Source organism: Biomphalaria glabrata, chromosome 2, assembly GCF_947242115.1.
Source record: "Biomphalaria glabrata chromosome 2, xgBioGlab47.1, whole genome shotgun sequence".
In the NCBI taxonomy this organism is placed as follows: Eukaryota; Metazoa; Mollusca; class Gastropoda; family Planorbidae; genus Biomphalaria; species Biomphalaria glabrata.
The window spans coordinates 64,053,717-64,070,967 of record NC_074712.1 but is presented as its reverse complement, the minus strand read 5'-3'; the positions used below and the strand labels follow the sequence as shown (position 1 = coordinate 64,070,967).

General features: G+C 35.1%; 1 protein-coding gene across 3 annotated transcripts in view; it reads right to left on the bottom strand.

Moving 5' to 3' along the window:
- Positions 1–1,939: 1,939 nt before the first annotated feature.
- LOC106053779 (SH2 domain-containing protein 4B-like) overlaps positions 1,940–17,251 on the bottom strand; it is a 33,309-nt gene continuing 17,997 nt past the window's right edge. For all 3 annotated transcript variants that reach the window (XM_056021933.1, XM_056021935.1, XM_056021934.1), the window contains 6 exons: positions 15,446–15,608; positions 13,030–13,198; positions 11,495–11,658; positions 8,596–8,816; positions 8,243–8,375; positions 1,940–6,808 (listed from right to left, as the gene is read on the bottom strand). In XM_056021933.1, coding sequence (XP_055877908.1) covers positions 8,256–8,375; positions 8,596–8,816; positions 11,495–11,658; positions 13,030–13,198; positions 15,446–15,608 — 837 coding nt within the window. In that variant the 3' untranslated portion in view covers positions 1,940–6,808; positions 8,243–8,255. The remainder of the gene's footprint in view (positions 6,809–8,242; positions 8,376–8,595; positions 8,817–11,494; positions 11,659–13,029; positions 13,199–15,445; positions 15,609–17,251) is intronic.

Below are 17,251 nucleotides of genomic sequence, written 5' to 3'. Positions count from 1 at the left end.
AAAGGATAGGTGCAAGTGAATGCAAAGTTAGATGTGAATCTGGCCTAACTAGTTCCCCTTTCAGATCTTGAGGTCTATACGGCAGATGATGTAAAGTTCATCTGTTTTTGTGGCCTACGGTTAACGAGGGTGTCATGTAGCCAGCTCTTTTCCTCTTTCGGGGGCCGCTAAAAAAAGTAGGTCTATTAATCTTAAAGTTGTGTGTTCACATGTTTACCTCTACGTTCACATATCCCTTAGCCTGTTGGACCGTTGGGGCACCATGCAAGATTTGTCGACCGTCTTTCTCCATTCCTCTCTTTTGCCCTTAGTTAGAACCTCTTTTAATGGTAGACCCGTCCATTCTTTTGTTTTGTCCTCCCGTCGCTTTCTCTGTCTGCCTCTTCTTCTTTTTCTGGCACTGTTCCATGAAGGAAGGTATTAGCGAGCCTCGAAGACCTTGTAATATGCTCACATAAATCCAATCAATACCGAGAGATATCATAAGATAATAGAACAATGAATGGTGTCATTGTTAATAGTAATCAATAAATAAAGAAAATGTAAATTTAAGTGAAGGGACAACACAAGCTGTCATTGATATTCACTGAAACAGTGCCGGATCAGCAGGAGGCCCTAGGCGGCTGCATAGTTTGTCTATACTAAAACAGGCCATTTCATTAATAGCCGATTTTGCCCCGTCGTTGTTCGGAGCGTATTCTTTATAATTTTCATTTATGAAAACGAGTAGCTCTCCAGTGCAAATCGAGACTGTCAAAACCAAGTCCATTCTTAGCGTCATTTCGACGTTTGGGGGAGATAGTTGTGAAATCTAATTACTTTTTGGAGATTCCTCGCTACCAACTTAACACTCTACAAGCAGTGTTGCCAACCGCAAGATTTAAAGTAGTGGTGGTAAGAATGAAAAAAAAAAAAAGTTGCTGACCCATCGAAATTTTTATTTTTATTTTGTGTTGTATCTCTATTGGTGTGCGTGGGGGGGGGGGGGAGCATATCACTTGTAGACTCCCCTGGTAGTAGCCCCGCCTGCCTTCCTCCTATTTCGCCTCTGCCTCCCATATATATAAATATAATACAGTGCTTTTGTTTTGTAAAAAAAAAATAGATGCCGGTACTCACTGATGGATTGCCTAGTAACTTTTAACTACTAATAAATTAATAATAAACTTTACAATACAAGATAAGTAATAATTTTTTCCCTACATTGAAGAAGGTGCAGGTACGGCGGCGTACCGGTGCGTGAGTAGGTACCGTCATAAAAAAGCCCTCTCTCTCTCTATATATACATGGTTCCCGGTCACTTCATTCCCTGGTCATTTCATCCCCGGTCATTTCATCCCCTGGTCACTTCATCCCCGGTCAATGCATGCCCTGATATTTTCATCATCTGATCATTTTTATCTAACATTAATTTTAAAAATCATGAAATGAGCAATATTTAATGTATTCATTTTCTATTTAAATGACAAAATTGTAACACGTTAATGTTTAAAAGGAATTAAAGCAAAACTTATACAGGTGACATGATGATATCACGAGGATGGATGAACTCCGCCTTTATTAGAAAAAAATAAAACCTTATTTCAAGGCTAAAAATGACGCACCCATTTTCAAGAAAGAGCGATTGAAAAATAAAATAAAGTGAAACATGGTCGTACTTTCACCACAGCTTGGCCTTTGATGATAAGTTATCAGGGGCATGGTCATAATTATTCTAATCGCACTTACATTATCCAGGTATTGAAACTATAAATAAAATAAAATAAATAATAAAAGAAACATCATGTCTTGTATTGATGTAGTTTATTCATGATAAGTTATATGATGCAAGTGATTGTCTGGATCAAACTGGTTCAGAAATTTGAAAAAATACATTTTTAAAAAATGTGAACCGGAGTTAATGTAGAAATAAAAACACTCATCAAAGAAATCTATCTGGTTTACTTTGCAAACAAATCTTTATTTCCGTTTCATGAAACATCAAATGATACTAAACTAATTATTTAACAAAAAGTTGTGTAGATAGATAACTTATGTAAAGATCTAGAACAAGTCAAGAGAGATAACAATGCTGTAAGGTGAACCCAAAAAACAGGTAAATAATGAGAACAAATATATATATGCATAAGTCATAAGGCAGATAACAAACAGGAGTACATTGGATTTAAAAATAATCGTTTGGTAGTAACTCTAAAAAAAAAAAAAATCTGGTCAAACGGTCTTTATAATTCGGACGTGTTTATAGTGGAGAGTAATGTTGCCAAATCAGCTGCTTGGCATTTTGGCTTGGCATTTTGAACTGCTAAATCAATTTTGGTGCAATTATGTAAATAAAGATATTGGTAATAATGGCAATGAAATAAATATACAGATTATGTCTGGAAGTGGATATAAGTCATGTTGATTAGAGTTGATTGTTGAAAACTGATCTTTAGCTTCAATGTTACATCAATAAAAAACAACAACAAAAAAAAAACCTATTAAAAAAAAAACTATTAAAAAACAGGTTCTCTTTCACTGAAGTTGAAAAACATGTTAGGTCTAGATATAAAGAAATATCCTCCCTTAGCAAAGTGTGAAATATTACAGACTGAAATGTATTCAAATACTTTCTTTGATCAAATGTTTTCCGAAGATAATTTACTTCCTAGTTCAAACCTCCCACAGAACGACAGGGATTGTAGCGGGCAGGGTTTGAGCCCGGGACCATTGGCATATCTGAATGACAGTTCAGCGCGTGAACCTCACGACCAGTTATGAAGCATTTGACTTGACCATCAGAAAGGTGTCGTCCTCATACTGGTCAAAATATACATGAAAACACTTTCAACAATAGAAGCCATTGGCTACGTTCAAGTCATGTGACCAGACAGTAAACCAGGTACAAGAAGCATGAAAATATTAAAGTGACTCTGACATCAAGCCATTTCAGTTTCTTTCTTTCTAAAGCTTGTGGAATTAAACAATTTTGTGCAGTTGGTATATTGAGACTCAACTGTTGCCTTTGTCTTAACTGTCGGCATACAGGCTGATGGACATTGAGGGGAAAAAAAACAACTAAAATTGTTGTAGTAAAATGTATCCCCCCCATCCACCAAAAGATTGGAATCTGGTTTGTGCTACAATCTTGAATACATTCCAAAGCTTAATAATTACAATTTGAGATCTGACTGCGGAGATGAGTATTGTGTTCAGGTAAAAAAAAAACACTGAACATGTCCCGTGTGGACAGCCCTGTGAGATAGGGACAATGTACAGCAGAGTAAAATAGAGATTTCAGAAATGAGTCAGTTTCAAAAATAATTCTGTCAGATTGTCTTTTAAAAAATACTGCTGAAAACTAGTGTCCATTAATGTGGACTAAATAAGATTGACCAAATATTTAGATTGTTTTATATTCTTTGGTATTTGAATTGTTAAATATATTGTAGACAGGACTAGGCATATCCATAAAACTGAAAGTCTACAGTGCTGTAGTTCCCCCTTCACTCTTATATGCACCAGTCTTGGACATTGTATTCCCGCCACATCAAAAAGCTCAACTCCTTCCACCTGTCTAAGAAAAATTCATAAGGTGAATTGGCTTGAGCACATACCAGATGTTGAAATCCTAAAGTTGTCGAATATGAACGGTATTCATGCCACAGCAAAAAAGGTCCCAATTTCAATGGGCAGGACCAACAGTCCGCATGCCTGGCAATCCCCTTCCCAAACAACTTCTTCATGGATGTACAGGGAAGTGCTCATAGGAGGGTCAACACAAGCGCTTCAAAGACACCCTTTTAAGCTTCCTCAAGGAATGTGACAATGACATTTAAGGCTGGGAAACACTCAGCTCTTGAATGCTTCTCGTGGCGTGAAGCCGTGAGTGTTGGGAGTCTCAAGATACAAAGCGAGGAGAGTAGCCAGCAAGAAAGAACACATAGGCAACAAAAAGCTAAGAGAAGCATACCCTTGGCACATGTGCAACTGGCTTTTCAAAGTGAGGATTGGACTTAACAGTTATCTTCATAGAAAATGCAAAATGTGCATATCTTCAACCACAAAGGAGGAGCTATATATAGGGATACGAAGTGAGCTATATAAAGGGATACAAAGAGAGCTATATATAGGGATACAAAGAGAGCTATATAAGGGATACAAAGAGATGATCACAGAGTGAAGTATTAACCAGATGAAAATGTACAGAACATTCATTAGAGTTAGCAGCCTCGGCAGAACATTCATTGGAGTTAACAGCCTCTGCAGAAGATTTCTGGGAATGATGGGCCACGCCATGACACGCTTTTAAACTTAGGAATGAAATTCGTTATCTATTATTGTGTATTTGTTATAGTGACGAATATACGTTATAGTGTGATGTGTCTTTGTTAGGTTGTACGATATATTTGTTTTAGTGTGAAGTGTATTTGTTATATTTTACATTCATTTGTAATTTTAGTTCTCGTGTTTGTAACGTTGTAAACGGCGCCTTGAGCCTACATTTTGTTTGTCAACAGCGCTTTATACATAAAATTATTATTAACGTTAGCTAGAGTGAGATGACATTGTAAAACTGTCCTATATGTAACATCAATACACAGTCAATTATTTTGATAATCAAGTCTAGTTTTAAAGAGCTTTACAGTAAATTCTAGTTTTGATTCATGGCTAGAACATAACAATTCATATTGCACATAGTGTTGATAACTAAGAGATAGAAACAAATAGTACCGAATTTGATTCAAATAACAGTTTGTTATCATGCATCCAAGTATTCAAGTTTAGTCATTAAAAAAAAGGTATTGAATTTTTTAAAGTTTGATTCATGCAATAATCTTGATACAAATTTTAACAAAAATCTAGATACAATCAAACCTCATTGTCTTCTATTCACTATTATTTCATTTCATCTATGTGCTTTACCGCCATGCACAACATGACCTTTGAACCCAGGGGTCTCAAACCTCATTGTCTTCTATTTACTTCATTTCCACATGACATTATTTCATAGTGTAACATCTATGTGCTTTGCCACCATGCACAACATGACCTTTGAACTGAGAGGTCTCAAGTTCAAATCCTAGTCATTTTGATTTGGGGATTTTTAGGACACCCCTGAGTCCATCCAACTCTAAAAGCTACCTGACATATGAGTGCAGTTGGTCATTGTGATGGCCAAAGTCATGCTTGCTGGCCAAAGACACCCTTGCTGGCCATAGAAACAGATGAGATTTACATCATTTGCATCCATGGATCACAAGGTCTTAAAAGGATACCTATCATCTATGCAAGCTAAACCCAGGGAGTATGGCAAAATAGCTTAATTATTTACTGTTCACACTCTTCAATCATGCCTAAGACAATGAGATCTGACAGTATTCAAGTTTGATTAGTTATGGGTATACTATTCATGATGAAAATATAAAGCAGCAGTACTGGTACACTCCAGATAGACATAGATATAGATGAATATACAGTATACAATAGTCGGATCTAAATTATCAATGTACACAAATTTATATATCATACTACATTGTCAATATGTACACTTAATATAAGGTCTCTTCAGTAAAATACTCAATAAAAAAAAAAAGACAACAACACTCCAATAGTATTTTGTGCTAGATCACATTGGCTACCAAGTATTGTCCTACTCAAATTGGATATCTACAATGTAAAGACCAAAGTCATAACAGCTACTGTAAAGTCCATACAGTCTGATCATGCAAGTAATAGTAAAATAGCCACATTCCAAGTTTAAAAAATACTACCAAGCTAAATCATACTTTATTAAATGGGAGACAGCAATTAAATAAACAAATAATTTTGTTCTTTGAGGGAAATACACTAAAGTTCACACTACAGCTTGGAAATGTATAGAGATTTCGCTATTTTTAAATTTGACCAAAAAAAAAAACAAAGACAGATTGTGTCCCTTTACCCTTTGATATGAAATTTAATAAAAATAAAATATTCACTTCTGCTTGAAAGTAAAAGGAGTGATCTCCCTGTTTGATTCACATCAGGCCTTTGACCTTGCTATAGTGTCTATGTACAAGATAATATAATAATGAGAGTACTGACTATTCTTATTTTAAAACTTAATCTCAAAATAAATGGCTAAAAAATGTCTATTTACAAAAAAATATAATGCGTGTAAAACATTTTATAAGTATTTTCATACAAAAAATTTAAGTTTTTTTTTAAACTCAGGTTTACAAAATGTTACAATTGATAAAATTAAGATTTAAAACAATATCATAAGGCACAAAAATCCTATTTTAAAAATAATAAACAGCCAAGACTAGACATTTCGTAATCTATTAGGTCTATGCCACAAGTTAAAACTACATTATACTAGAGTTATAACCACTACATTCTAAAGTTTATACTACTACATTGAGTCTATACTACATTCTTTTTCTGAGTCTTTAGCTCTACATTCTATATAGCATATATATGCCAGTACAGTACATACTTCTACAACACATTGAGTCTGTACCATACCATCCTATTGAGCCTATTAACTAGCACTGTAGTCCACAAATCTCTTGAATCAATGTAGTACAGTATCATTTATCTTTCTACCAAGTCTATCTTTCTTGAATGAATCCAACTAACAATTAAACCAAACAATACGAATAAAGAGGACACCCAGGTTGTACATCAAAATGCTTTTAGCTAATTTGCTTGTAGGACCATAATAACATGCACATTTTGGCTCAATTGTCTGCTCCACAGGCAGAGTTATCTGTGTTTGGCCCTTGACTAATTGTTGATGGAATGCTTCCACTTGACAATGTAACATCACATTATGACTTCATGGCTGTAGACATACATTGAAATAACCTGGTCAAGTAAAACTGTACAAATTGAAAATTCAAGATATGAGGCTCAAATCAAATATACTGAGGAAAAGAATGATGTACTGTTTGTAAAATGTTTTACATGTTTCGGATGTTCTTTCAGAGTTGAAGATAGTTTACTTCCTAGTCCAAACCTCCCGCAGGACGACGGGGGATGGGAGCGGGCAAGGTTTGAACCCTGGACCATCGATAAATTCAAACGACAGTCCAGCGCGCAAGCCACACAACCAGGCAGCCATCCTGTAGGCTACTGGCCATGCTATAAGCATGACAGTTGCACTATATAAAAGCAATGCTGTCAGTATATGGCACTATTGTATTGAAATTATTTTTTGAGACATTAAAAGAAAATAATCTGGATTCTAGAGCTGGTAGAGATGATTACAAATAAATAAATATAGATAGTTATCCTTTTTTATTTGGAAGCTTAGAAACATTTACAAATCTTGAATAAAACTTTTATTCCCACAAAAAGTACTAAACTTTGGAACTTAGGATTCAACCTCAATAAATGTTCTTAATGCTCAGGCTTAATGTCTGCTAAATTGAAGTGTTGCTGACATTCTAATCACGTAGTCATGCACTCATCCTTTATCTTCGGAATCGAGGACATTGCTATTCCAATTACTTCCCTTTCAAATGCTGAACCAAGTAAAAAATAATTGTGTTTAATTATCAGTGAGACAGTTAATTTGTTAACTGATCGGTTGTAAGACAATGAAGTTGTAGCCGGGCTTGGAAATGAAACTTCACAGATAAAGAACTAGACAGAACATTAAGATAACATTAAGGCGCTGTAAGATATTTAACTCTCACAGGGCTTGAGAAACTAATCAACTAGCTAGAGACTGATTTAAAGGAAATAAGGCACTAATGGTAGTTGGGTAAACATTTGGCCGATTTGTTAAATATTGGATGCTGCTACTTTTAGTAAAATTTGACCAGTTTCAAAGAGTTACAGTTTAAAGTAAATGCAAAAAAGATACCAAAACGATTTAAAACGTGTGCTATTTCTTTGTGTATTTTTGTGCTATGAAATGCATTCGGTCATTATTCTGATAAAGAAGTTGCCTTTGGCCAATGCACTATGACCTAGTGTAAGCAACTTGTTTTCTACATCTCCATGGAACTACATTACTAAAGACACAAACTAAAGAGTTGTTATCTCTGAAGCTGTAGAATGAAAGGGTTAACTTACTAAATAAGACTTTGGAATGAAAGGGTTAACTTACTAAATAAAGCTGAAGGATGAAAGGGTCAACTTACTAACGACACAAACTAAAGAGTTGTTATCTCTGAAGCTGTAGAATGAAAGGGTTAACTTACTAAATAAGACTTAGGAACGAAAGGGTTAACTTACTAAATAAAGCTGTAAAATGAAAGGGTCAACTTACTAACGACACAAAACTAAAGAGATGTTATCTCTGAAGCTGTAGAATGAAATAACTCCCAGTAGTCAGGAGGATCAGATCGTTGACCACATGGATATAGAAGTTTTTCTTGTCCTGATACTGTAATGGCATTGTCCTGGTCAGGAATAAAAATAATTCTTTTATCATTCAATGCTATTTCAATCTTGGTTTATAAACTATAAAAAGAACAATGAATTTAAACAAAAAAATGTGTTACTGTTTCTTGAGGTCTCACTGATTAAAAAACTCAAAATGACAGCCCAATAAAACAAAAAATTCCAAATTATTTTTGTAATATTTGATTTTCAATAAATCTTAACTTGTGAAATGTATACCTTATGAAAGAGGACCAGACTGGCTAAAGAATCGTGTATTGTCTGGTCGGCACCAAAAAACTGATATCCCAAGTCAGAAGCATCAATCAGAAAATGTTTCAGTCCACTGGTCTCTTTTAAAGATAATGTATAACCCCAAACTCTCTCAGAGACTCGGATGAGAAATGAGCCACTCTTCTTGTCCTGGAGGATAGCTTCAGCTTCAGATCGATTGATTATGCCTAGGGGGGAATACAATTGACTATTAGCAAGATCAAACAGAAGATTAAAATCTGATTTATTAATGTAGTTAGCTTTACAGCATCATAAAGTAAAATTAAAACTATATTCTTCGCAGGTAGTGTCACAGCCTGGTTGTTGCTAAAGGCGTGATGACGCAAATGTCGTGTATGTTGTAGGTACCTCTTCTGGTACTACTAGAGTGTTCTTCTAAACCAAATACTTTCTTACACGCACTAGATTTGCAAGTGCGCAACAACACTGGTATACTAAGGTCTCCAACAACAACATTTAGAATTATTGATAAACACACTGGTAGCAGACATCACTTTTATTGACACACTAATATAATCCACAAAAGATATGAAAAATACTCCAATGAATGCAAATCAATTATAACAACTTAATTACATGTACATCACTACACTGTGAAAGATATCTATATCACTCCTCTCTCTACGGGAGTCTGAAATCTACTGAGGTGTCCACCTCGTGGTCAGTTACTTGACCAAGCAAAATCTCGTGCTGAGACCGCACGGAATAGTTAAGTGACTACTAGTCACCAAATATTACAGGGGTTCTAAAACTGATACATGACAGGTAGTCTCCGTGCTCAAATTTGGTTGTGAATCCCTAAAAGTACATCAACTATAATTGTGCCTTATAGTGTACTCCTACTAGTCAATCACAAAAACTGAAAGTTGGACACTTAATGCTGAGGCTGAAAGAATTCAAGCCTTTGAGAGTCAATGCTAAAACTGTATTCTTCACTAGTAGTCTCTGTGCTCCTATCTGGGTGTGAAAGTTGGACACTGAATGCTGAGGTTGAAAGAATTCAAGCCTTTGAGAGTCAATGTTAAAACTGTATTCTTCACTAGTAGTCTCTGTGCTCCTATCTGGGTGTGAAAGTTGGACACTTAACGCTGAGGTTGAAAGAATTCAAGCCTTTGAGAGTCAATGTTAAAACTGTATTCTTCACTAGTAGTCTCTGTGCTCCTATCTGGGTGTGAAAGTTGGACACTTAACGCTGAGGTTGAAAGAATTCAAGCCTTTGAGAGTCAATGCTAAAACTGTATTCTTCACTAGTAGTCTCTGTGCTCCTATCTGGGTGTGAAAGTTGGACACTTAATGCTGAGGCTGAAAGAATTCAAACCTTTGAGAGTCAATGCTAAAACTGTATTCTTCACTAGTAGTCTCTGTGCTCCTATCTGGATGTGAAAGTTGGACACTTAATGCTGAGGCTGAAAGAATTCAAGCCTTTGAGAGTAAATGCTAAAACTGTATTCTTCACTAGTAGTCTCTGTGCTCCTATCTGGTTGTGAAAGTTGGACACTGAATGCTGAGGCTGAAAGAATTCAAGCCTTTGAGAGTCAATGCTAAAACTGTATTCTTCGCAGGTGGTCTCTTTGCTCCTATCTGGTTGTGAAAGTTGGACACTGAATGCTGAGGCTGAAAGAATTCAAGCCTTTGAGAGTCAATGCTAAAACTGTATTCTTCGCAGGTGGTCTCTTTGCTCCTATCTGGTTGTGAAAGTTGGACACTGAATGCTGAGGCTGAAAGAATTCAAGCCTTTGAGAGTCAATGCTAAAACTGTATTCTTCGCAGGTGGTCTCTTTGCTCCTATCTGGTTGTGAAAGTTGGACACTGAATGCTGAGGCTGAAAGAATTCAAGCCTTTGAGAGTCAATGCTAAAACTGTATTCTTCGCAGGTGGTCTCTTTGCTCCTATCTGGTTGTGAAAGTTGGACACTGAATGCTGAGGCTTAAAGAATTCAAGCCTTTGAGAGTCAATGCTAAAACTGTATTCTTCACTAGTGGTCTCTGTGCTCCTATCTGGATGTGAAAGTTGGACACTTAATGCTGAGGCTGAAAGAATTCAAGCCTTTGAGAGTCAATGCTAAAACTGTATTCTTCACTAGTAGTCTCTGTGCTCCTATCTGGTTGTGAAAGTTGGACACTGAATGCTGAGGCTGAAAGAATTCAAACCTTTGAGAGTCAATGCTAAAACTGTATTCTTCGCTGGTGGTCTCTGTGCTCCTATCTGGTTGTGAAAGTTGGACACTTAATGCTGAGGCTGAAAGAATTCAAACCTTTGAGAGTCAATGCTACATAAAAATTCTGGGTCGTCCAAAAGACAAAAAAAAAGAATGGACAGGCCTTTCACTTGATATCCTGCTAAGAACAGCTGCTGAAAGTGCAAGGTGGAGGGTTACGGGAACGTTACTCCTACAATGAAAGTCACGGGACAGATGATGAGATAATGATGATACAGCAGAAGAGTCAGATTTCTTCTTCTAATATTAAGACACACGAAGGCAACAAAAGCAAATTAGACAAATGTTAATGTTGAAACTAAGAAAATATGTAAAATTTCATGCAAGAATTGAAAAATAAATGTTAATTCCACTGTTTTACAAGCCAATCCTTAACCAGGGCATCAAGAGGCCAACATAAATACAACACAAACAACCTGCATTGAACTGTTCCCAAAAAATATTAAATACAGGTACCAATTTAAAGAAAAAATCCTAGTTTTCAAACAGGTCAATTTTAAGACCATTACTTTGGTGGCCTAATAAATGTACTAATTAGCTAAAAGGAATTTTCCAACTTGGTTGGTGCATTGAATAAACAAAATCTGTATGTTCTGTGTGTGATACATCAAACATGAATTAACTTACCATGGAACCACTCAGCAACCTTTCCAGTCTTTGGGTCCAAACCAGAACCTTTTTGTTTTTCATCTTTCTGAAACCAACTGACCACTTGTTCGCGGTTCTTTGGTCTGAGTGGTCTTGGTTTTTTGTTTGTGATGCCTGGAGCACTGGTCACTATTAAATGTTTTCTGAGGACCAAAGAAACTTTAATATTAATCAAATACAGTGGTCATTTCTCTGCAATATTAGCACGCCATTGTAAAAATACAACCAAATTTTTAAAATACATTTGTAGCTTTTTCATTACAAAAAAAAAATAAAAAAAATAAGAAAATGTCTTAATAAAAATATATCTTTTTTTTTTAAATAAAGCAAAAGGAGAATGCGGAATAATTAATTGATCTCTCACTCCATGTACCCGGTTTATGGCTTGATAAAAAAAAAATTAAAAAATTAAAAGACTTATTAGAATGAGAACATTCTGAGCCCAACAATCGCATGCAGTGTCAAGCATAAGACTTCAATAAAACGCATGAATAGAAAACAACCAACTAGTGAAATGAGCATCCTGAGAAGAATAGCAGGCAAAGGTTGACAAGGTCACGCAAGACTGACAGAAATTGGAACGACTGTCAGATTAATGAAAAACTAATGACCCAACAAAGAAAAAAACTGTTAGGTCACCTAGGAAGAAGGACAACCAATCAGCCACAAAGAGAGCATAAAACTAGAATCATTCCTGAATCAGCCAGGAAAACCAACGCATAAATTTTTTGACTCAGAGCCGGACACAACAGAATGAGACAACATATGTTCCGGAAGCTTAAAGTCGGGACGAGCGAAACCTGCCCTTGTGGAGCATCACCAAGAGAATGCTGACCATTTCCTTCAAAGCTGCATACAATATCAAGAGGCCCGAACAAGACTCTGGCCCCAAAACCTTCCTATAGAATAAAAAACAATACAAAAAACTGCCTGATCTGGAAACCACTGCGTGGTTCATCTCAGATATAGGATTACTGACCTGAAGCCTCCGACATGTAAAATGAGAATGAAGAAGAAGAAGCCAGGAAAACCAAAAACTTGGCAGAATTTAAATCACAGATTAACATGCAGGACTACATTGACACATGAAATGCGTAGGACGTAATTATCTTCTTTTTTAAAGTAATGTCTGTAATAGATAAGATAAGCAACAGGACCATCTGCAACATTTGCCAGGCATCTCACTAACAAAAGCTGAAGGCAAAAGTCAAGAAAAAAAAGAAATGCATACAACTTGTTAAGGTGATTGTAATAAAATAACTGTACCAGAATTACTAATTTCTTGGCTTTATTGAACAAGATCACAGTGAACAATAAACTAGCATATACATGTCTTTCATTGCGGTTATTTATAAAAACAAAAATATAGCAAGGGTATAAGCTAAAAGATTTAGGTTGTTTTTTTTTGGTTTTGATAATTTTGTTAAACATAAATAAAAAATTAAAATTAGGAGAATACTATTTTCTAGCAAAAATGATGCACAATGAATTATTTTTGTATTTCCTGAACTTACTTTGGTGGCAGTGGAGGTTTGTTATTAGACGGAGCTGGTTTTGTAGAATTTTGCAGGACTTGAGTTGCCTGCAAGATGTTCATGGAACGTCTCAGTGACTCCCTGTATTCTGTTCTGGCTTGTCTGGCCTTCTCTCTCATCTGTAGCTCTGCTTCTTTGGCTTTTTTTTCTACACAACATACAAATACAACACCATATGATGAACTTATTTTATAGAATCACTCTCACCATACATTGGATCAAATACAACACCATACAATGAACATATTATATAGAATCACTCTCACCATACATTGGATCAAATACAACACCATACAATGAACGTATTTTATAGAATCACTCTCACCATACATATTGGATCAAATACAACACCATACGATGAACGTATTTTATAGAATCACTCTCACCATACATTGGATCAAATACAACACCATACGATGAACGTATTTTATAGAATCACTCTCACCATACATGTTGGATCAAATACAACACCATACGATGAACATATTATATAGAATCACTCTCACCATACATTGGATCAAATACAACACCATACAATGAACGTATTTTATAGAATCACTCTCACCATACATATTGGATCAAATACAACACCATACGATGAACGTATTTTATAGAATCACTCTCACCATACATTGGATCAAATACAACACCATACAATGAACGTATTTTATAGAATCACTCTCACCATACATATTGTATCAAATACAACACCATACAATGAACGTATTTTATAGAATCACTCTCACCATACATTGGATCAAATACAACACCATACGATGAACGTATTTTATAGAATCACTCTCACCATACATTGGATCAAATACAACACCATACGATAAACTTATTTTATAGAATCACTCTCACCATACATATTGGATCAAATACAACACCATACGATGAACGTATTTTATAGAATCACTCTCACCATACATTGGATCAAATACAACACCATACGATGAACTTATTTTATAGAATCACTCTCACCATACATTGGATCAAATACAACACCATACGATGAACGTATTTTATAGAATCACTCTCACCATACATTGGATCAAATACAACACCATACGATGAACGTATTTTATAGAATCACTCTCACCATACATTGGATCAAATACAACACCATACGATGAACGTATTTTATAGAATCACTCTCACCATACATTGGATCAAATACAACACCATACGATGAACTTATTTTATAGAATCACTCTCACCATACATATTGGATCAAATACAACACCATACGATGAACGTATTTTATAGAATCACTCTCACCATACATTGGATCAAATACAACACCATACGATGAACGTATTTTATAGAATCACTCTCACCATACATATTGGATCAAATACAACACCATACGATGAACTCATCTTAAAGAATCACTCTCACCATACATTGGATCAAATACAACACCATACGATGAACTCATCTTAAAGAATCACTCTCACCATACATTGGATCAAATACAACACCATACGATGAACTCATCTTAAAGAATCACTCTCACCATACATATTGGATCAAATACAACACCATACAATGAACTTATTTTATAGAATCACTTTCACCATAAATTAGATCAAATACAATGAACATATTTTATAGAATCACTCTCACCATACATTGGATCAAATACAATCGACACCATACAATGAACTCATCTTAAAGAATCATTTAAACCACACATTGGATCAAGTACAATTGACACCATACAATGAACTCATCTTAAAAAATCACTCTCTAAGGAATGGACCTCATTCACCAGTCGTAAACAAACAACATTTAGTCACGCGATCTTATTGATAAAACAATGAAAAAAACTGTCACGTGACAACCATCATGAATTAAACATGAGATCGTAAATTATATAGAAGAGATAGAGCACCACGTGGCTAAATGTTGTTTGTTTACGATTGGTGAATGAGGTCCATTGTGAAAAATTTAACCAAAAAAAAAAAAAAAATTTCAGGAAATTATAAACAGTTTTGCTTTCTAGAAACAGGTTTAAAATGCTAAAAACATAATATGGACCAACATCACAATCACATAGATCATCATCATGTCCATTGACATAGTTTCATGATATTTAGATCATTTATAGGTTTTATTAATGATATTTTGAAAAACTTAGGGTTACGGTTAATTACCAGTCAGTTGCTTATGTATCAAGATTCTCTCATCAACTTGACATTAGGAAACTCAACTAATAGATAGAACTATCCTAAAGTATGTTGATGTTGAGTTCGGACATTATGATTATACAAGTGCTCTTTCTTTTCTATTTCCATTTATTTATATCACCTTCCCCCCCCCTTTTTTTTTGTTTATAAATAAACTTAATACATGGATCAGTGCTCTTTTATAGCGTAAAAGAGTTACCTACCTTGCTCCTGCCAATTTGTCTCCACCTCACTCTGATTCTCTTCTGCTAGTTTCTCCATTGATTCTCTCTTCTTCAATAGCGAAGTATAAATTTCACTGCTTCTTTTCTCCCTCATCAAGTCAGAGAATTCTCGGGATTTCCTTTTGGCCTCTTTCTCTTTTTCCTATTAAATTATTCATGCCAATTGAAATAACTGACACTTTAAAATGTACACTATATAAATAAGTGGATAGGACAAAGCTTTTAAGTTTCAATATTTCAAAACTACAAAAAACTAACAAAGAACTAACTCAGAAACAGTTGATTATCAAACCTTCAAGATGTAAATACCGCTATTTTAGCCTTAACAAGACATAAAATAATTTCAATTTTAAATTGTCTCAATCACTCACAATAAAGTTGACTAAAAGATTTCTAGTAAAATGTAATAAAAAAAACTTTCTGTTTTTTAGCAGAAACTGTTGGGACCTTGACCTAAACAATGTCTTAACTCTTTCTCTCCTAACTGACAATACCAGCGTTGATTCCACCAGAATGTGGTAAATAATTATGGAGAGAAAGAGTTAAATTGCATAAATTATTATTTTTTTTACTAATTATAAAATTTAGCTTAGTTTTCTTCACTTTTTAAATCACTTATAGAAAAAAAAACATTATATTTCAAAATCTTTTATTTTAAAATAGTTTTAATGGCCATTTCGTAGTACATTATATATTTTTTTTTATCTAAAGTAGCAAAATGAAGCTTTAAAAGTTGACCAAATCTACTAAATCCTGATGTACAGTCCAACAATTGAACAACCTATGCACTAGCTTAATACTTAGCTTCAATATACAAAGAAACATCAAGAAGACTTCTAAACTCAAGAGGAAATAGATAAAAAAAAGATATCTAAATTTTACAATGCTAAAATAGAGTCCAGACAACATAGAAAGATGGGCCAGGTCAGGCTGGGAGCATTCTAGATAGGCTTAAATGCTTATCTAGGATGTATAGGCTTGAAAGATGAACCAGGTCAAGATTGTATTAGACTTGAATGGTAGGAACAAGTCCAGACAGTGTAAAACTTGAAAGATAAAAGCAACTCTAGATATTAGATTGTAAATACTTAGATTGCAAGAGCAAGTCTAGCTTGTAGAGGGTTTGAATGATGGAGCAAGACTTAACATGGGGAAATCTAATTAGTGAAGCAACTCTATAATTATAGTAAAGAAAGTAAAGTTCCCCTTTCAGACCTTGTGGCCTATAGGGCAGATGATGTAAAGGTCATCTGTTTCTGTGGCCTACGGTTAACAAGGGTGTCATGTGGCCAGCATAACGACCAACCGCCTTTACTTTTCCCCAACTAATGTAAGGCAACCATTAAAGCTGGGTGGACTCAAGAGGCGCCCAAAGATCCCGAAATTAAAAATCCCAGTCTTCACAAGGATTCAAACCCGGGACCCCAGTTCGAAAGCCTAGCGCTTTACAGCACAGCCAACGCGCCTCCACTCTAGAATTATAGTGTCTATGATATTTTTTTTTTCTGCTGAATTGTATAAATAATGGTAAATCATTTGTTTATCTTAAATGGATGAACTACAAATGTGTGAGTTTGTGCGAGGTAAACTTGCTCACTTTATAACTTCACTATTGGAGATTCTAACTCAGTGTGTTTCAAGTTCACTAAGATGAGACATTTCTTAATATGCTAGGACAAATTTGTACAAATGCTCCTTCTTCCCTAGTGCTATTAGAGCATGGAATGGGTTGCCTGAGCTAGCCAGGAAAACCAGTGACTTGGCAGAATTTAAGTCATTGGTTAA